The sequence below is a fragment of the Camelus ferus genome, chromosome 9, assembly GCF_009834535.1.
Source record: "Camelus ferus isolate YT-003-E chromosome 9, BCGSAC_Cfer_1.0, whole genome shotgun sequence".
NCBI lineage: Eukaryota > Metazoa > Chordata > Mammalia > Artiodactyla > Camelidae > Camelus > Camelus ferus.
Genome location: NC_045704.1, coordinates 44152896 through 44173597, shown reverse-complemented (window position 1 = coordinate 44173597; position 20702 = coordinate 44152896). Strand labels below are relative to the sequence as shown.

General features: G+C 42.9%; 1 protein-coding gene across 7 annotated transcripts in view; it reads left to right on the top strand.

The window, feature by feature from the left end:
* LOC102524252 (enkurin domain-containing protein 1) overlaps positions 1-20702 on the top strand; it is a 40847-nt gene that overhangs the window by 9892 nt on the left and 10253 nt on the right. For 4 of the 7 annotated variants that reach the window (XM_032486575.1, XM_032486574.1, XM_032486576.1 and 1 more), the window contains 2 exons: positions 9965-10310; positions 19261-19751. In XM_032486575.1, the coding sequence (XP_032342466.1) occupies positions 10052-10310; positions 19261-19751 (750 nt within the window). In that variant the 5' untranslated portion in view covers positions 9965-10051. Of the gene's footprint in view, positions 1-9964; positions 10311-19260; positions 19752-20702 lie in introns of those variants that run through there. The other 3 variants (XM_032486578.1, XM_032486580.1, XM_032486577.1) reach the window with 3 other exon arrangements.

Below are 20702 nucleotides of genomic sequence, written 5' to 3'. Positions count from 1 at the left end.
GACGTATCCGTTTGATTATAGACATAAATCTGCAAGGTGAAACTAGGTTGTTCTGTACTCTCAGACACAATTTTTGGTGATTAAAAATTGAAGTATAATTTATATACAATTAAATGCACAGATCCTAAGAATTCAGTTTGATGAGTTGTGACAAATCAATGCAACACAAGATATAGAACATTTCCATCATCACTCCTTTCCTCATGCCCCTTTCGAGTCAGTTCCCCCCCCCCCCATCAACCACTATCACTACCACCTTCTAACTACTGTCACTAATAAGTAAGTTTTGCCTGTTTTTGTACTTTAAATAAATGCTTTTAAGATTCATACATGTTGTTGCATATATTAATAGTTCATTCATTCTTACTGCTTTAATGTATTCCATTGTACGAGTCTACCATAATTTGTTCATCCAGTCTCCTATTCATAAACATTTGGGTTTATTTCCAGTTTGGGGCTAAGGTGAATAAGGCTGCTGTGAACATTTTTTTTTTTTTTTTTGTGGACATATGTTTTCATTTTCTTGGGTAAACATCTACAAGAAAGTGTCAGTTTTCCAAGGTGATTGTACTATTTTACACTCCCACCAGCAAAGTATGAGAGTTCATTTGCTCCGTATCCTCTCCATACTTTGGGATTTTCAGTCTTTTTTTCCCCCTCACCATTCTAACTGGGTATCTCAGTGTGGTTTTAGTTTGTGTATCTCTGATGGTTAATGATATGGAATGCCTTTTTATATGTTTATTGGCCATTTCTGTATCTTTGTTGTGAAGCATTCTATGTCTTTTGACAATTTAAAAAATCAAGTTGTTTGTTTTTTTATTGTTGATGTATAGGAGTTCTGCATACAAGTCCTTTGTTACATATGTTTGGTGAATATTATTTGGCTTATCTGTGGCTTACCTGTTTATTTTTTTAGTGGTGTCTTTTAATAGGCAGAATTTTTTTTTTTTTTTGAGTAAAGGTAGATTTATTTAGAGAGATACATTAAAAGGCAAGAGAAAGGCCATGAGGTGTGGCGGTTGGGTGCTCAGATTAGAGTAAAAGTAGGTACACACTCCATAGACAGAGTGCGGGCCATCTCCAAAGAGAAGGGAGAGAGAGAGGCAGCCAGGCAGAAATTCTTTAAAATTCTGAAATCTAGTTTATCAATGGTTAATGCTCTTTGTGTCCTGTCCAAGAAATCTTTACCTGCCCGATGGTCTTGAAAATACTCTCTGACATGTTTTTCTAGAAGATTTGTGGTTCTGGCTTTGATTCGTTTTGAATTAATTTTTGTGTATACAGTGAGAAAAGGGTCAAGGTTTTTTGTTTGCCATATGGATATCCAGTTGTTTCAACACCATTTTTTAAAGAGTGTTTTCTTTCCCCATTGAATTGATTTAATGGTTTGGCTGAAAATCAGTTGACTGCATTTGTGTGGTTTGAAGGGGAAAGATAGTATTACAAGGCAGTTACTTTATCTATAGAAATCTCTAGTGGCTCTTTTTGAAGACTGGCACTAAAAAAAAAGAAAGCATAATTTGTAATTTAAAAATAAATAGTTACAGGGCAAACTATTATAGATGGATTTTTAAATAGCTTAGATGGAACCACCCAGGCTCCATTCACCTGTAAGTTTCTGAATAGCTTGATTCTCCTAACAGTATCAGGATGACAAAATTCCAGAACAAGTAATGACACTTGAAAAAACCTCAAACAACAGTATTCTTAAAGATGTACTGAGAGTTATGTAGGATGAATAAAGGACAACATGACAGAGAAAACAACACTACTCAATTTTCCTGTTATATTTCTCTCATCAAAGAACTAGCTAGAAAGAGCAGGCACAGGGAAGGTAGAATATGCCTTTCTCAGTGAGTTTTGTTCTCCTGGTCCATTTGTATTACATCCCGAGGGTCTGAGAAAACTAGCAGGTTACCATGCTATGCCCTCATGTCCTGTCAATAACTTTGAGGCATCCTAGAGCAAAGGGAGATGCCAGAAGATGGATGATAAGCAACATTTGTCCCAGTTTTCAAAAAATGGGAGAAGAAACACCAGCTCTAAGTTTTTGAGTCTGATGCTGGTCATTCCTCAGAAAAACACTAGGTCATTTCATCAAACAAATGGCCTCTGAACACTTGGAAAGAGAATTGGTGAACCCTGAAAAGTATATAATATATAAAGCTATATAATGTCGGTTTATAAAGGACAACATCATGTAACATTTATCAAGGGCTGACTCTGCAAGGTGCCTAAGCTATAAACATCTGGTTGTCAACTGTAAGGAGAGCACATCGTCACTTCTGACTCTATGTGTATGTGTTTGGTAACCAAGCCAAATGGTGAGCTTTGAGGACATTATGCTAAGTGAAATAAGCCAATCACAAAAGTACAGGCATGATATGATTCCACTCATATGAAGTACCTGGGCTAGTCAAACCCATATAGACAGAAAGTAGAATGGTGATTGCCAGGGGCTGGGGGGAGGGGCAATAGGGAATTATCATTCAGTGGATATAGAGTTTCAGTTTTGCAGGATAAAAAGAGTCCTGTGGATGGGTGGTGATGATGGTTGTACAACAGTGTGAATGTTCTTAATGCCACTGAACTGTACGTTTAAAAATAGTTAAGTGTATATTTAACTTTATGACAAACTGTTTTCCAAAGTGGCTGTACCATTTTTCATTTTCACTAACAATGAACAGTTGCTTTATATCCTTTCCAGTAGTTGATAGCAGGTTTTCTGAATTTCATACATTCTAATAGGTGTGGAATTGTAATAAATAAGTTTTAATTTGCATTTCTAATTAATGCAGCTTAGTAACTAATCTAATGACTTGATATGGTGAATTATAGTCATCTGTTTTAGAATATTGAACCAGCCTTACATTCCTGGAATCAAACTCTGTTAGTAATTATGTGTTGTCCTTTTAACACATTGATAGATTGTTTGCTAATACTTTGTTGAGGATTTTGTGTGTATGTTCATGAAGGTTGTTGGTCTATAGTTGATGTCATTTTCGGCTTTTCCCTCTCCCCTCATAATCCCAAATCCTATTGATAGCTGTCTGCTCCATTTCATTCCCTCCATCAGACTCTCTTTATCTCTTATTTGATATCTTAACTGGTTCTCTGTAACTTGTGTCTCCTAGACTCTATTTCACCTGCATCAAATTTTCTAATAATTTAGTAGGTCTCATTGCTTACTGTATTTGTTAGGGTCCAGGCAGGAAACAGCCAGTACATTCAAAGGGTTATTAAAAAGCCTTTAATGAAGAGATTATTTACAACATGAGAGCGGTAAGGGAAACCTACAAAAGATAATGGAGCACCAAGGGATTGGCAGGGACTGGCTACAGCTGGTAGTGTTACCACCTCAGGCGCACTGGGGGGAAGGGAGGGTTACTGGAACCCAGCAAAATCCATGGCTATGGGAGAGGGGTCCTCATTAGGCACTATGACCTTAGTCAAGGATCACAGCCCCTGCCAGAGCCACATCCTGGTAGGGAGAGAGGCAGAGAACAAACATCATAACCTTTCTTCCTATGCTCTGATCTCTCCTGAGATTGGCTGAACCCAGATGGAAGCTAGAGGGCCTGGAGCCAAGGTGATATAGTCCTTAAAGATTGACTTTCTGACTAGTGGGAGACCAAGAGGACAGAGAGGGGATCAGGTGGTGAAGGTGGGGCAGCCCAAGAGTACCCAGCACACCTACCTCTCAAAATCCAAACTCCTTACGTTAACACTTGTGCCACCAGCTCTGGTTTCTCCCTTTCTGACTTACTGCTCCTGAAGCTAAGCCTGTGTCTTTTCATGTTTTTATCCCCTATAGTCTCCCTGTTAGGGCCCTCAATAAAGGTGTGATGTATGAACAGAGAAACATTTGTTTGAGTGGTGGAGCTGAGGCAAGCAATCACCAAGCCAGGCGGTAGAATGAAATTTCCTGGCTCACGCTCATTACTAAAGATGAAAGAAGAGTTTTTCCAAACATACAAGCCTCTGTTTTTAATGGAGGCTCAGAGAAGCTCAATAACCTGCTCAAGGTTTTACAGCTGGTTGTGGGAGGTCTTTTACCTGCCTGGGACCCTGGAAAAGTTACCTAGACTCTCTAAGCTTCTGCTTTCCTCAACAGTAAGACAGAGTTGCATGGACCTGGAGGGACAGGCTATATATTTCACTAAACACTGTCTGGCCTATTGCACTCACTGCATATTAGCTTAGAATATTATCTTCATATTCCTACACATCTTTTGAAGAGGAGATACCTAGGTGAGTCATACACAGCTTAAAATAAAAAAAAAAAAAAGCAAAAGACCCATGTAGTGACTTACTATGGGCCAGACCCTATTTTAAATGGCTTTATGAATATTAACTCATTTAATCCTTAACTCCTCTATAAGATAGATACATTAACCCATTTTACAGATGAGGAAGTAGAGGCACAGAATGATTAAGAAACTTACCTGATGTTACCTAGCTGGTAAATGGTAGAGTCAGGATTTGAGCCCAGGCAAGGTTGGCTGCAGCTTCCATGCCTCTCACCTCTGTGCTACCTTCCCCATAACCTATAGCCTTGTCAAACTATGTAAGCCAGCCCTGTCAAAGCACTTTCTACCCTTTCCTGACCAGCATGTGGTGTTTGGAATGCATGTGAGCTAGGGGCGACTAGGTCTGTGGAGATCTTTGGAGGTGCATGAAAGGTATGTATAAGGATAAGCACTTAAGGACATTTTAGGTAGGGCTGAGGAAGGGTAGTCACTGAAATAAATGAGGAAAACCAGCTCTGCCTACGTGAGCAGGAAATACCTAGTCATCAAGCCTGCCTAGCTTCATGCCATGTGGCTTTCTCAGAGCCCTTCATAGGCGTTGATGAAGCTGCTTTTGAGTCAGTATCAGTAACACAGAGGTTTTTAAAATTTCTTCTAATCCATTCTGTTGTTTTAAGCCACTGATACAAACATACACCTAAATATAACTAGAGTATGAAGGAATGAGGTGCGAGAGAGGAGGAAGTTTGCACTGGGCATGAATTTAGAGAGGACATGGACGTCCTTGTTTATGGTGTCTGTGTCTCAATTCTTTGGCCCTTACAGCTGTTGATGATTAATGGCCCACAAAGCTTAGGCAGAATCTTACTTATGTAGTGCTACAAATTTTATACTCTCAAGCTCCCAGAATATCCATGACCTGTAAATAATGCCCCCCCCCCCCCCCCCCGCTAAAGAAGACCTCCTCTAAATGCAGAGAGTGATCAAAATAGCTAAAAGGAGTTCAGGACATGGAAGTTATAGAAGATACTATGTGACTGACCTGTTTTCTATCTAGAAGGGAAGTCTGTAAGGGCAAGAGAATTATCAGCAAAGAGGAAAGAGTTGGCTGAGAGGCCACGGACGTTATTCACTTCAGGAAGAAAGATGGTTAAGATAAAACCCAATGGTAGAAGTGATAGAGTACAGGGGAAAAGCCAAGCTCCACAGCCCCAGAAAATAGAGGCAGGAGGAGGCAGGAAGCTGACAGGAGTCTGAAATTAGAGGCAGCTCTAGTCGTGCTTATTTCAGTGGTTCACAAAGGTACAGGTATCCTTCAGGTAGGATTAAGTGGTACAAGGGCTGTTCTGTGGGCTGTACTGGCAAACCAGCCCCTAATATAGACATGTACTTTGCACGGTACACTTATATCTACAGTAGAAGCAAGAGAGATGCTGGATCTGAAAATGAAATTAAGAAAATAATTTCATTTACAATAGCATCAAACAAAATAAATACTTAGAAATAAATTTAACCAAAAAAGTATGTAACTTACACTCTTAACACTACAAAGCATAGGTGAAAGAAATTAGACATCCCATGTTCATGATCAGAAGCTTAATTTTATTAAGATGACAACAGTCCCCAAATTAATCTTACAGATTCAAAGCAATCTCTATCAAAATCCTAGATTGATATACTGATCCTAAAATGTATAGGAAAATGAAGGGGCCCAGAATAGCCAAAATAATATTTAAAAAGAACAAAGTTGTAAGACTCACACTTACTGATTTCAGAAGTTAACTATAATGCTAAAGTAATCAAGGCAGGGTGATATTAGTGTAAGGATACACATATAGACCAATGGAATTGAGAGTCTAGTAAATAAAACCTTACATTTACAGTCAACTGATTTTCAGTAGCGGTGCCAAGGTCATTCTAGGGGAAAGGGTAGTCTATTCAACAAATGGGGCTGGAACAACTAAGTAACCATGTGCAAAAGAAAAAAGTTAGACCCCTGTATCTCCCAGTTCCTTCTTCCTCCCACCCGCAGTACCTAATTTACTTTCTGTCTCCAGGGATTTGCCTATTCTGAACATTTATATAAATGGAATCATACAATATATGGCCTTCTGTGACTAGCTTCTTTCACTTTAGCATAATGTTTTTTCAAGGTTCATCTGTGTTGTAGTTTTTTATGAGTACTTCATTACTTTTTGTGGCTGAATAATACTACTTTGTATGGATACACCACATTTTGTTTACCATTCAGCAGTTGATGGACATTTGGGTTGTCTCTTTTTTGGCTATTATGAATAATTCTCCTGTGACCATTCATGCACAAATGTATCATGTTAATATGATCAGAAAGGAGCTCAATAAACAACTGTTCCCCACCATTTAATTCTCCCAGAAAGAAAAAATAAATTCATCATCTGTTACTCTGAACCCATTGTTTTCATTTTGAGTAATTATCCTCTCAACCTTTATCTGGTTTATAGCTAGTAATTTCAGAATGTTATCACTAGGTTATCTGGTGTTTTGAAACTCATCTCTCTTGGAGATAACCCTTGAAAGTGACCCTTCACAAAGCTAGACCTGTCTTGAGATTTCTGGATTATGCAGGGCCTTGTAAGTCATACCAAAGAATCTGGACTTCATACTGTGTCCAATGGGAAATCACTGAAGTGTTTAAAAAGGGAGGGAATGACATGATCCCATTTGCATTTTAGAAAGATCTCTTTGCAGTATGAGGGATGGATGGAGGAAGGAAAGGATGGAAACCAGACAGATCAAGTAGAAGGTTGTTGCAGTCATCCAGGTGGGTGGTGCTGGGGGCTGAACTAGGGCAGTGGTAGAGGGATATCAGAGGAGTGGATTTAAGAAATAATGAAGAGGTAGGATCAACAAGACTTGATGAGCTACCTGTACAGGTAAGGGAATAAAGAAGTTGTGGATGCTGGCCAGCTTTCTGGGTTGAGGAACTGAGTTGATGATGGTGACATACCATGAGACAGAGAATATAGGAAGAAAATGTTTGAGGGAAGGTTTATGATAATTATTAAATGCTAACTATATACCAGACACTTTGTTACTGGATCTCATTTAATCTTCAAAAGACCCTGGGAGCTAAACAGCATTAGACTTGCTTTTCCCATGAAAAAGGTTTCATTCAGCTAAAAAGTGATAGAGCTAGGATTTGAACCCAAATATCACTGATGCCTTCATTTCATGTGTTCTTACCATCTCACTTTACTGTTTCTGTTCAAGTTGGGTCATGGGGGTTTGGGGGGCTTGTAGAATATCAGTGTATACTCAGAAGTAGAATATATGGGCGTGAAGCTCTGGAGGGAAAGCTGGGCTTGTGCTGCAGATTTAGACGTCACTAGTATACTAATTAAAGCCTGGGACATAGGTAGTAAAAAGGACATGTGGAGCAAGAAGAGAAGAGAGCACCTCTGACAGAACCTCAAGATCCTCAGCATTGAAGGAACTGGGGGCCAGAGCAGGGGAGCCTGAAAGTAGCACCCAGAAATGACCAGGAAGGTGGGAGGATGTCATGGATGGGGTAGGAAGAGTTGTATATATATCACTAGTGTTCACAGTTGAGGAATGAAGTCATTAATTATGATGCAATTACGAAAGGAATGTCATGTCTCCATTAAAATGACAAATAGGTTGAATCTAATCTGTGAGGAGATGCAAATAAAGCAATGTTATACGGATAAAAGTAGAACAGCAAAATCATACATTTGGTTAAGACTTTTTTAAAAATTGTGATTTGCAGTGTCGACAGTCAGAAAGTAGTCAGATTTTTAAAAGATAATTGGTAGACTAAGGGACTATTAAGGTGTTTATAAAATTATTTAAAACGGTACAGGACCTGTGGAAAATGGTGTGTTGGTTCCTCAAAAAATTAAAAATAGATGTACCATATGATCCAGCAGTTCCACCTCTGGAATTGAAAGCAGGGTCTTGAAGAGGTATTTGTACACCCATATTCATAGTAGCATGATTCACAGTAGCTAAAATGTGGAAGCTACCCAGGTATCCATGGGCAGATGAATGGATACCCAAAATGTGGTATATACACACAATGGAATAGTATTCAACCTTAAAAAGAGAGGAAATTCTGACATAAGCTCTACTCTGGATGAACGTGGATGAGCCTTGAGGACATGCTGAGTGAAATAAGCCAGTCACAAAAGGACAAATACTGTATGATTCCACTTATATGAGATACCTACAGTAGTCAGATTCATAGAGACATGGTGGTTGCCAGGGGCTGAGGGGAGGGGTTAAAATGAGGAGTTATTGTTTAATAGGGACAGAATTGCAGTTTTGCGAGGTGAAAAAAAGAGTTTTGGGAGTGGATAATGGTGATGGTAACACAACAATATGAATGTACTTAATACCACTGAAAAATGATTAAGGTAGTAAATTTTATGTATATTTTACCACAGGAACATAAGAACCAAAAAAGAAAAACAGAAGGTGATAAGTGTCATAGCCTTCTCCCCACAGACTGATTCAGTGGGTCTAGGGTCACCAGTGACCCTATATACAGCCAGAGTGGGGACACTGGTTTAGCTGAGGGAGTGCCATGTGGGGAAATCTGACACCATGCACACCTAAATCTCATTGTGGTTTCCAAGCAGACTTTTGTTTGGTTTCATCCTTTATTTCATTTTATAACCTTTGTGATCAGGAGGAAAAACCCACAATAAGTAAGACACATTCACTGTAAAAAAAGTTGGCAAAGTTCAAAAAAACAAGAGTCATCCACAATCCCCTCAACCGGAGTAATCATTATTAAATTCAAGTATATTCTGGTCCTTCTATTATAGATAGAATACGTTTATAGATATAGATATCCTTGTATATTCTCATACGTATATATTTCTTCTGTGCTTTTTGTTTGTTTTAAACAAAATTGCTGTCATGCTTCACATACTGTTTTCCCCCTTTTCAGTGAATACATGGTGATGTCTTTCAGGTCACTGAGGATCTTCTACCTCATGGTTTTCAGTGGCTTCATAGTGTTATTTGTTTAAGCCATTACTGTTACTGAACATCTAGATCATTTCCCAATTTTTTGCTATCATAGTCAATGTTGACATGTATATTTTTATATAAAAATATCATTCTAAATTGTTGCTGCTATCAGTTTGGTAGTTGAAAAAAATGGGATATTTTTTGTTTCTGGTGAACATTTTCCTATGCTTACTGCCATATGCTTTAAAATTATAACCTGTGTATTTTCTGTTTTAATGTTATGTAATGTGTTTAAACCCTTATTTAAATAAAACTTGTTTTCAGGAAAAAAATAAATAAATTATAACCTGTGTGGCACCTAGGTGGTTCTCTTTCATCTTTTACTGGTTTTTGTTTCTCACTCTTCTTTTTCTTTCTGTAATATAATGTCATAGAATTATGAGCCTTTACAGTTAAGGCCCTGAAGGTTAAGTGGTTTGACTAGAGTCACACAAAAATTAAGTAACAGAACAGGGGTTTTAACCCAGCTTTACTCATTTTTCATCCTTCCTCCTAATAGATAGATATTGCTGATATCTTTAAGTCTCCATGGGAGAAGCTTCTGCAGCTTTTCATTTTGGAGCAGTATTTAATTTGTCTTTTGTGGCAAAGAACTTGTTGATTGCGAGTAAGCTCAGGAAGTAGCCTCAGCTAAGCTTGCCCTCCACTAACAGCCAGTGTACTGCTTGCTGTTCCAGGAGCCATGTTTGACCAGAACTGTGGGAAGGTCAGGCTCATGCTGGAGACTCTTGTGAGGAGATGAGTTGGTGAGCGGAGAAGCCGGCATGAAGATGCTTCCAGGAGTGGGCGTGTTTGGGACCGGCAGCTCTGCCCGGGTTCTGGTCCCACTGCTGAGGGCAGAAGGGTTCACAGTGGAGGCCCTGTGGGGGAAGACTGAGGAGGAGGCGAAGCAGCTTGCCGAGGAGATGAACATCACCTTCTACACCAGCCGGACGGATGACGTCTTGCTGCATCAAGACGTGGATCTGGTGTGCATCAACATCCCCCCTCCACTCACTCGGCAGATATCTGTGAAGGCTCTAGGTATGGATAGTCAGGCCATAGGAAGGGCAGATTGTGTCTCCCTCTGGGTCGTCCTTGAGTGTCACTGCTCTCCTGGGCCTTGGTAGTTCTTCGTGGGCTTAGGTCTGCAGGTGGGGGTACCCTGGGACCTTACTCACCCTGGAGCAGTGCTGGGGGAGGGCACTTGGCGGGGGGTCTTAATGACTGTAGGAGGAAATATTCCAGTGGCTGGGAAAGATGCAGCCTTCTCCAACTCCCATAAGTAAACCCCTGAGCAAAAACTGGGCAAATGCCTTAAGAGTTGGCCTGTCTCAGTAACTAGATTATTATCTTTGAGACATTGTGAAGTTTGCTTTGTGAAGTCTGTTCAGAGACCTGAGCACTGGGAAATGCGTTTGTTCTTCCATTTCTGCAGCATGCAGTACCACAGAAAGGAGAGCAGGGTGTATAGCACAGCTGCCATTTCCCATGTTTTGTCAGTCCTTGGCTAGACTGAGCACACAGCCTGCCGAACTTTGCAATTTTGTATGCTAGAGGGCAGGAAGGCTCTGACAGAGCTGGGTTTCCCTGGCAGGATTCACAGGTCCGCCTGCTCACATCTCTGCTCCCTCGGGAAACAGTTGGCTTAGCCACCCGCTGCCCCTGGCTGGGTGTGGCTTGGTGAGCTGTTCTCTTGCAGCTCCTGTTGGGCGTCTCTTTCCTGTCAATTGTAGAAAAATTATTTTCTTTCTCTTAATATAGATCAGAATCTAATTTAATAGGAAAACAAACCAGTAAACATTCATCCAGCAGTTAAAAAAAAAAAGCCTCCTATGTGCCAGGCATTGTCCTGATATTATTCTGGACATGTGTCTTTCTGATTCAGTCAGAGATTGCTCGGTCCAGGAACTGGTATGCCATGAGGCTAACACCATTTCTCCTTGGCCAGTACCGTGGTGGGGGGTCCAAGGCTCTGCTACTTGTCTTTCCCTTTTTCTGAGAATAAGAGGTTGTCTGTCACCTCTAGCCCAATGGGTTGGAGAGGATAAATGTTCATTGAAGTGAGCAGGAACATAAGTCTGTCTGTTGTTGATTTGGGGCATGTAAGTTTTGGCCAAAAATTGTAGATTAGAAGTAGACATAGACCAACACTTTAACAGAGGGCTGATTCAAGGGAATCAAGCTACCATGGTCACTTGACTTTTTGTCATTCCTTGTGGCTTGAATGAAGGTTGGTGAGGCTGAGTGGGTGCAGAGGCAGAGTTCTAGAGGCTCTTATTTGTCTTCTTGAACTTTAGGGTCCCCACAGAGACCATTTCCAGGCTATGTAAGAAGAAAGAGGAAAACCTAAAGTTCTTTGGGCACAAACCTGCTGTTTTCAGGGTCCTGGTACAGGAAAATACTGGACTTTGTGCCATTTAATATAAACAGGAAGGGTGGGGATGAACAAAAGCTTCTGGGATCTTGTGTCCCAGCCCACAGTGATGCAAGGCAGTCAGCCTCCTCTCTGCATCTCTGTTGTCAGGAGGGTAGAGGGTGTGAATGAGAGTCCTTTGTTTGTTCTTGCAGATACAAGATCCCAGGGCCAAGCTGGTTGGGCTAGGAGGACCCATGTCGGCTAGACCTGCCCTCAGGCACTGCCCACTCAGTCCACAAAGGAGTCACTAAGCCTGTTGTGATCATGAAGTTTACTCTGTGTGTGTGTGTGTGTGTGTGAGAGAGAGAGAGAGAGAGAGAGAGAGAGTGTGTGTGTGTGTGTGTGAGTGTTAGTTCTGACTTGACTTTAGCTTCTGGAAGAGGCCAGTTTTCCCTGATGACTGGGTGTGAGTACATGACTTCTGTGGATAGAGCACCAAACTGACCTTGACATCATACTCCACTTCTGACCCTATTTTTGTCCCTTTCAACCTCTTTAGGCCCCTGTGAAATGGGGGTATGATTCAGCCTTTCCAGCACAATATATGACTGCCTCTGAGTCTGACCAAGACAGACACTGGTATCACATTACGGGGGGAAAGCCAGGCTTTCCTGTTGTCCTAAGTAGAAGAGCAGATTTACTTAAGTTAAACTGACTTCAAAAATAAATAGTAGGAGTCTCCTCTGGCTATTTATTAGATAAATGTTCACTGAGTTGAATGCAGCCTAGAAATGAAACTAAGCATACTAAGTCATCTCAAATGTGAAAAGAAAATTTTGTAGGTTGGTGGACTTTGTTTAAATGCCTTGAAAACAGGACCCATTCTTTCCTCCTGTAATGTTAATAAGCTCTGGAAGTGTCTGGGTCTTGTACACTGTTTAGATGGAGAACAGAGCAGGCACATGCATTGATAGTTGCAAAAATAGTATATTTAGAAGTCCTCAGAGTCGACATCCCAAAAGACCCTCACTGCCATTCCACCTGTGTATTCCCATGTATGAGTCTCTTTATATATGCATGGGAGTGTATTTTTCTGTTTTTTCCACTTAAGTCTCTCTTTCTCTCTGTTTTTTTTTTTTTTTCCCTTTCTGTTATTGGGGCCATGTTTTTGTGTTTCATGAAGGACATAAACTTTAGATCCTCAAGGTTTTTAGAGCTGAAAAAAGGACATAATTACTTAGCAGTGTAGCTGTTGAAGTACTCTAATTTTAGATCTTGAACCTCTTCCGGATCTTGAACTTACAGATGTTTATCACAATCCTCTAAAGCCTCTATTGAGTTAAGGGTCCTTCTTGTGTTGTTAAGCATTATAAAAGGTAAGTCGTAGAGACCAAGAAGCAATAAAGCAAGGTAGGTATACAGCACCTCTACCGATTTGCAGATGTAGGGACTGTTCTTCTGCTAAAACTTTTGATGCCAGTCAGTAGTACTGGATTTTCTTCTTCTGGAATTCACAGGCATAAAATCACAGAATTGTCAGACCTGCAGGGGCCATAGAGAGAGTGTCTAGTCCAGCCATTCTCAGAGATGCTGGACCAGCAGCATCAGCATCACCTGGGAAGTTGCCCTCATTCTTACTAGTTTTTTCTAAAACTAACCCTTGGACTTAACCCTCCAGAGGTATACTTTTCATATCACAGCTCTTTCTGAGGCATCTTATTTTCTGTTTTTGTTTGACTTTTCATTTTCTTCCACTTCAAATTTCATCCTTTCCCATGAATTCCTTAAAGAAGAGTGAGGGACTGTAATATGTTTTATTTTTCAATTCAGAAGTGGGTCAGAAAAATATATTTTAATGTACAAAGTGCCCCAACATTCTTGCCACAGTTGAATCTTTTTAGGTGTACACTATTTTTATTTTATTCACATTTAAATTTCACCAAACACTGAGCTCAAGTATAGGCTGGACCTATATTCAGATTTTTGAAATCAAGATAAATAGACAGCTTTAAGTTTAATGTATTAAATACTGCACAATAAGTTGAAAAATTAGAAAAAATCTAGGAGGTGGTGTATCTCTATGTACCTTTATACATGTAGTGACACAAGTATAGGGAGAAGCCCTGCGATTTGAGGAAAAACCCATTCAGGACTGAACACAGGTCCTTGATTGCTGACAGGATCTACCCCTGACTTCAGACTTGAGACAAACCAGGGAGTCTGTCAGTATACAAAAATGACTGAATTCAGGACAAACATTAGCAGGATAGATATTAAGGAATTGGTTCTTGCCAATTTGGATTGTGGGGGCCAATCTGAAGTGAGCTGGGTTGGCTGGAGGCTGGAAATGCTGCAGCTGAAGTCCGCAATCTGTAGATTAGAGCAGTAGTCTAGAGACAGAATGGTTAGTGCATTCTTTAGAAATCCCTGGTTTTCCAAACAAGTTCCTAAAATGCTTTCCCCAGACAGGGGAATGTTCTCTTAAATCCATCACTAAAAGGTAAGTTTCTGTGCCCAGTTCTTGGCACTTGCGTGCTTCGTTAGGAAAACACTGGGTTTGCCAACCCTTTCCTCATGGGCCCTTGAGGTAACAAGAGGTCATTCTTGGAGCAGCCTGACCCAGATAATTTAATTCCAAGAATACCAGTCCCTTGAGATGCCTTCCCTGGCCCCTGGTCCAAGTCAGGTCCCTGCTGTATGCTCTCATATTAACATTTATATCATCTTCATTGCATTTATCATAAGTACAGTTCTACATGTACTCATATGATAATTTGATTAATGGCACTCTTTCTCTCTCTCACTAAACTGTAAGTTTTCTGAAGGTAGAGACCATGCCTGATGTATCTCCAGTGCTTGGCACAGGGCCTGGTACACTGGTTCAATGAAGGCATTCACATAATTCTACCTGAGCAACCCAGTCTGCTGGTGTGACACTGGGAGCTAACAGGGGCCTGCAACTCAGGAAAGAGCGGAGAGTGGGCTGTGAGAAACAGTGATTCAGTCTGGTGGCTTTCAAACATATTTTTCTAAGTAGCAGAACCTTTTTGGTTTAAAAAAAAAAAAAAAAGGAAGGGGAGCGCAAAATCCCTGGATTTTGTAAAACATCAAAGTAGTGCTTTTCCTGGGGCTACTTCTCTACCCTGCTGTTGGATATCATTTATCTAGTCTCACACCTCTAGGCAGGGAAACAGAGGTGTTGTTCCAGAGCTATGAACCTGTGGTATGTTACTAGGGAACAGAGAGGTGGTCTGGGGCAGCTTCTTAGGGGCACTTCACTTCTTTGGGGCATATAAGCTGGAGAGAGGCTTGCAGCTTAAAACTGGTTCACCCTCTAGAAGATCTGAGCTAACAGCACTCAGCAGCCATGCTTTCCTCACTCCCTGGAGAACAAAAGCAGTTTTCAGCTTTTCTAATCTCTCTTGACTTCCTAACAGGAAAGCTAGATAAACTTAAATAAACATGTCTTTCAAGGCAGCTCCAGTCTTCCCAAAGGTACAGGCACTGTGCAGCTGGCCTGCAGGAGCCTGTTTGACTCAAGACGGCCTTTAGCTCCCACAGTGATAGTACTACTGGGCCCCAAGTTCAAAAACTCTCCTGTTGTTCATGCTCAAGAAAGAAAGTCTCTCCGCCTTTCCTGACCTTTCATGGTGTGAAACAGAGATTATTTATTCTAGTTTTATCACTACCAAACTCCCAGCAGCCACAGAAGTCCTTTTCCTCCCAGCCCACCTTCTCTCCTCACGTTGCAGCGCCTACCCCAACCCCTTCCATGAATAGCTACAGCAGGAAACCCCTGGGTTGCCCGGAGCCATAACTCTCAGATGGAGTATCTGAGAACTTAATTTTCTCATAACTTCCCTGGTCAGCCATGTGTTCCCCAGCCAAGTGGCCATGTTCTCACCCAGTATTGTGATTCTCCTGTCCCTAATCCTAAAATCCTACAAGTATGTTGGGGAAGCACTGGAGACCCTCCAGGAGCAGATAGTGATAGCAGTCAGGGGCTACTCTCCCTGCAAGGCCCCCTCCTGCTCTGGACCCCAGTAAAAGGCCCATCCCCTTGCCTTGACCCCTGCCCTATCCACACTGCTCCCTACCCTGGGTATGTGACACTTGGCTAGCCATTCTCCTGTTGTCCTGCCAGTACCTGTTATAAAGTTTTTATTATTATTTAGAGAAGAGCAGGAGATTTCAAGAGTTTTGTAAGGTGAAGAGATTGAATTATGTTATAGGCTGATTTGATGTATGTTGCTTCTTGCAACACTGGGAGTTCATGCCTGAAAATCTCATATGTACAAATGGCAAATGCTCTGTGGGGTTCTTGAGCGTCAGAGTGGCAGGGAAGATGGTAGGAAGTGAGGGGAGCTTGGAAGGATTGGCCAAAGGCAGCCAAATTATCTCCTGTGATCTTCCTCAGGATGTGAGCTTCCAACGGGCTGAGCTGGGTCTAACTCTATGAAGGCCTAATAAACAGAAAACTCATCTATGTTCATGTTGATCTTTAAACTTCTTTTTAGAAATCAAATTTTCAAAATACTGAACATCAAAATTATTGGCCTGGAAAATGTAGCTTCTATGTGAGTTTTAAAATCTAAGTCACAGTGGGCCCTTTTTTCCCTGTATGTATGACATCTGCTAGGTCTCTCCCATGATGATGGTTATAAAATGGACCATTGCTAGGTCAGGCACTTTACGTATATGCCTCATTTGACTTAGTCTTCTCTTCTCCCCTGCAAGGTGGATACGACTGTCTTTTTACAGTGCAGTAAACCAAAGCCCAGAGAGGTTTTGAAATTTCCCAGGTCATTCAGCAACAAAGTGAGATAACCAGGATTTGAACATGGAAGTGTCTGGCTCCAAAGCTCAAGTTCAGCACCAATAAGTGGCCCTTTTTGGGTGGTCAGCTGTCCTGGAGCCCCATTGTTTCTTTTGCAAGGTGGCCAGATGAATTCCCCTCCTGAGCCTGTGTGAACAGAATCCAAGTCCATCAGATGAAGCTATACCCTTCAGTGGGTTGCCAGAAATTTTCTGTATCCCAACCATTGCCCCATCTGAAAACGCTTCTAAAACTTTCAGGGGACCCAGGGAATGACACCAGGATTATTGGAGATGCACATACCCAGAGAAGGTGCAATCTTGACCTGGTTGCCCCAAGGTACAGGCATTCGGGTTTGAAGGCTGCTCCTCTAACCAGGAAGTGCCTGTGGAGTGTGAGAATGGAGCCTGGATGGCCTTGGAGGAGAAACCTAAATGCACACATTGTTCAAGATGGTCTTCAGTGAGAAGGGTAAACACAAGATAGTCCAGCCAAGACCCCATGTCTTGACCACAACATGAGGCCTTGCCCTGTCTGTCAGTCCTGTCTGTTTTTGCAATTGACTCCTCTTCCCAACCACCAGGCCTTTGTGCATAGCAGCCCCTTTCTCACTTTCAGTGCCTTGAACAGAATGAGCAGGAGAAGGGACCACAGTAGGCAAAGAGACCAAAAAGAAAACTTCAAAGGGGCACACACACCGTGTATGGCCTTGTGGGTGGGCCACTGTAAGGTCTTTGGTTCATTCTGAATGAGATGAGATGCCATCAGAGGGTTTGATGCAGAGCAGAGATATGATCTGATCGATTTTAAGTTTCAACAGAATTACCCTGGCTGCTGTGTTGAGAAAAGAGTGAGACCAGTTAAATTACCATTGCAGTAATACGGGCTTAAAAGAGTGGTGACTTGGATGAGGAAGGTGGCAGTGGTGGTAGTGAATACTAATTAGATCCTGGATATAGTTTGAAGGCTAAGCCAACAGGATTTACTGATGATTAAAAGTGGGATGTGAGAGTGACTTCAGTGATTTTGGCTTGACAAACTGGGAGAATGGAGTTGCCATTGACTGAGATGCGGAAAACTTGGGGAAGGGAGTATAAAGAGCTCAGTTTGGGATTCCAACCCCAAACTTACCCCTCTGTCTTGAGTATCTTTGTGAGGGATGCTACCAACTATCTATCCAATTTCCTACATTGCTTATAGGCCCTATGTAACCCCTCCAGCCTGTTTCCTGGTGTGCACCCAAGACTTTAGGAGTCCCAGCTCTCAGTCCTTTCCTCAGTGCCTTTGCACATGCAGTTTCCTGCCAGGGTGTCCTTTCCCCGTTATGCCCCCTAGAATATCTGCTTCCTGTAAGATAACCCAGGTGTCACTCCCCTGTGAAGCCTTCCCTTATCCTGCCATCTGCACCAGGCCTTGAGGCTTATTCCCTCAAGAAGCCCATGACTTCTTCAGGGAATTAGGATAGTGGGATCTGAGTCACACCCATGGGCAGTGTCTGTAGAATGAGTAATGGAATAACTGGATGCTTCACCCTTCTGCAGCTTGCTGTACCCCAAAACCTGTGTGTGTGTCTAGTCCATACCACTTCTTGGGCTTTATAAGCTTTCTCTTGAAGATATTAGCATAAGACTTTCTTCTATTTGAACCACCCCAAGCTCACAGGAATACTCCTGGTATTGATGATTTGTGGCTGTTCATACCCTCATGAGCTTTCACTTTCAACCATGGAAAAGTGTTGATCCTTTCTATTTCCTCACATGGGAGCTGCTCAGTCCTCTCGCTCTCTCTCTTCAGGGCTTTTGTCTAGCTTTGTTTTGCTCTCTGGCTGTACTCTAGCTGTGGTGTATCAGGACAGCGTGGGAGCAGAAAGTATGTTTTCCCTCCCTTTCCCCTTCTACTGGAGCCAAGCATTTCCTGGCCTTTTGACTACACTAACTTGTTGGACCAGTGTTTTCAGAGGGCAGTCTGTGGGGAATCTTAGAGCCCTTTCTGCAGTTACAGCTGACAGTGCAAAGCCCATCCCCTTGAATATAGTTTAGATTATCTTGCCCCAAGCCAGTGATCTAATATATACATAAAGGTACATAGGCATGTCCAAGAAACATGTCCACCTCTCCAGCCCACTTGTATTAGACAGTGTTCTCCAGAGAAACAGAACCAATAGGATGTATATAGAGAGAGGAAGGTAGAGATTTATTTTGAGGAATTGGCCATGCCGTTGTAGGAGCTGACAAATATGAAATCTGCAGGGCAGGGCAACAAGATAGAAATTCCAGCAAGAGTTGATATAGCAGACTTGAGTCTGAGGCAGTCTGGAGGCAGAATTCCTTCCTCTTCTAGGAACCTCAGTCTTTTTTCTTAAGGCCTTCAACTGATTGGTTGAGGCCCACCCACCTTATGGAAAGTAGTCTGCTCTTCTCAGAGTCTACTGGTTTAAATGTTAACCAGATCTAAAAAATATCTTCCCAGCAACATCTGGTATTTGATAGGTACCATAGGCTAACCAAATTGACATGTAAAATTAACCATCATACCACCTGTTTTTACTTCCCACTCCTGGTATGTGCCTTCTGCCTCTGCTCCTGTCATTCTCCCTTTTAAGAAGCTACTCCTCTTTCTCTAGCCTATAAGTCTTCTCCAGTCCCAGTCGTTGGATAGGTACCATTTTCATCCAGGCTGAGTCATCTTTCTTCTTGTCCCAGGCCACTATCTAGTTTCATAGTCGCTTTCCTGAGTCATTCACATTCCAGAAATGGGTTTTCTTTTCCTAGTCTAAACCCTTTGGAACTTTGAGATTTCCTGTTGTGTTTTGTTCTCAGGTATTGGGAAGAATGTGGTTTGTGAGAAGGCAGCAACCTCAGTGGATGCCTTCCGGATGGTGACAGCCTCGCGCTACTACCCACAGCTGATGAGCCTGGTGGGGAACGTGCTGCGCTTCCTGCCTGCTTTCGTGCGTATGAAGCAGCTGATTGCCGAGCACTACGTGGGTGCAGTGATGATCTGCGATGCCCGTGTCTACTCAGGCAGCCTGCTCAGCCCCAGTTACGGCTGGATCTGTGACGAGCTCATGGGTGGCGGGGGCCTGCACACCATGGGCACCTACATTGTGGACCTGCTGACCCACCTGACTGGCCAGAGAGCTGAGAAGGTACATGGGCTGCTCAAGACCTTTGTAAGGCAGAATGCAGCCATCCGTGGCATCCGGCACGTCACCAGCGATGACTTCTGTTTCTTCCAGATGCTCATGGGTGGGGGTGTGTGCAGCACAGTAACACTTAACTTCAACATGCCAGGCGCCTTTGTGCACGAGGTAATGGTGGTGGGCTCTGCGGGACGCCTTGTTGCCCGGGGAGCTGACCTCTATGGGCAGAAGAACTCTGCCTCACAAGAGGAGCTGCTGCTCAGGGACTCACTGGCTGTGGGCTCAGGGCTGCCCGAGCAGGGCCCCCAGGATGTCCCACTGCTCTATCTGAAGGGCATGGTCTACATGGTTCAGGCCCTGCGCCAGTCCTTCCAGGGGCAGGGGGACCGCCGCACCTGGGACCACACACCCGTGTCCATGGCTGCCTCGTTCGAGGATGGGCTCTACATGCAGAGTGTGGTGGACGCCATCAAAAAATCGAGCCGATCTGGGGAGTGGGAGGCTGTGGAGGTACTGACAGAGGAGCCTGATGCCAACCAGAACCTGTGCGAGGCGCTCCAGCGGAATAACCTGTGAGCCTGCATGTGGGCTCCCTGCCATGGGGCAAAGGGGCAAGGGAGGGACCAGTAGCTGTGATGGGAGGGCTTGGCTATAGCACAGTGTCTTTCATTGGACAGGTCAACTTGAGCAGAGTGGAATTCAGACTTATCTTAAGGTAGCCCTGGGAGAATGCCCCCTCCAGTGCTCATTTACTCCTCAGAGGCAGGGCAGCGACCTTCCTCCTGCCACAGCTGAGGGGGCAGGCACACTGCGCAGGGCAGAGCTGTCCAGGGTCTCTGCGTAGTTATGCTGGTGAGCAGGGCCAGCAAATGCTTGATTTCTGGGCTTCGTCAGCTTATCTGTGGTCCTAACTGGATGGGAAAGCACAGTGAGAAAGCCAGCGTGGCTGATTCCTCAGGTCTGAGGAGAAAGGACAAGAGGTCTTGTTTCCATGCCCTTCCTGGGCTCTAGGGCATCTCAGGAATGGTGAGGGCAGCAGGTCATCCCTCAGGGATCCACACCTGCCCTCCCTCCCATGTGATCGGGCCCTTCCAGCCTCCACGCTCCCCTTTCCCTGGC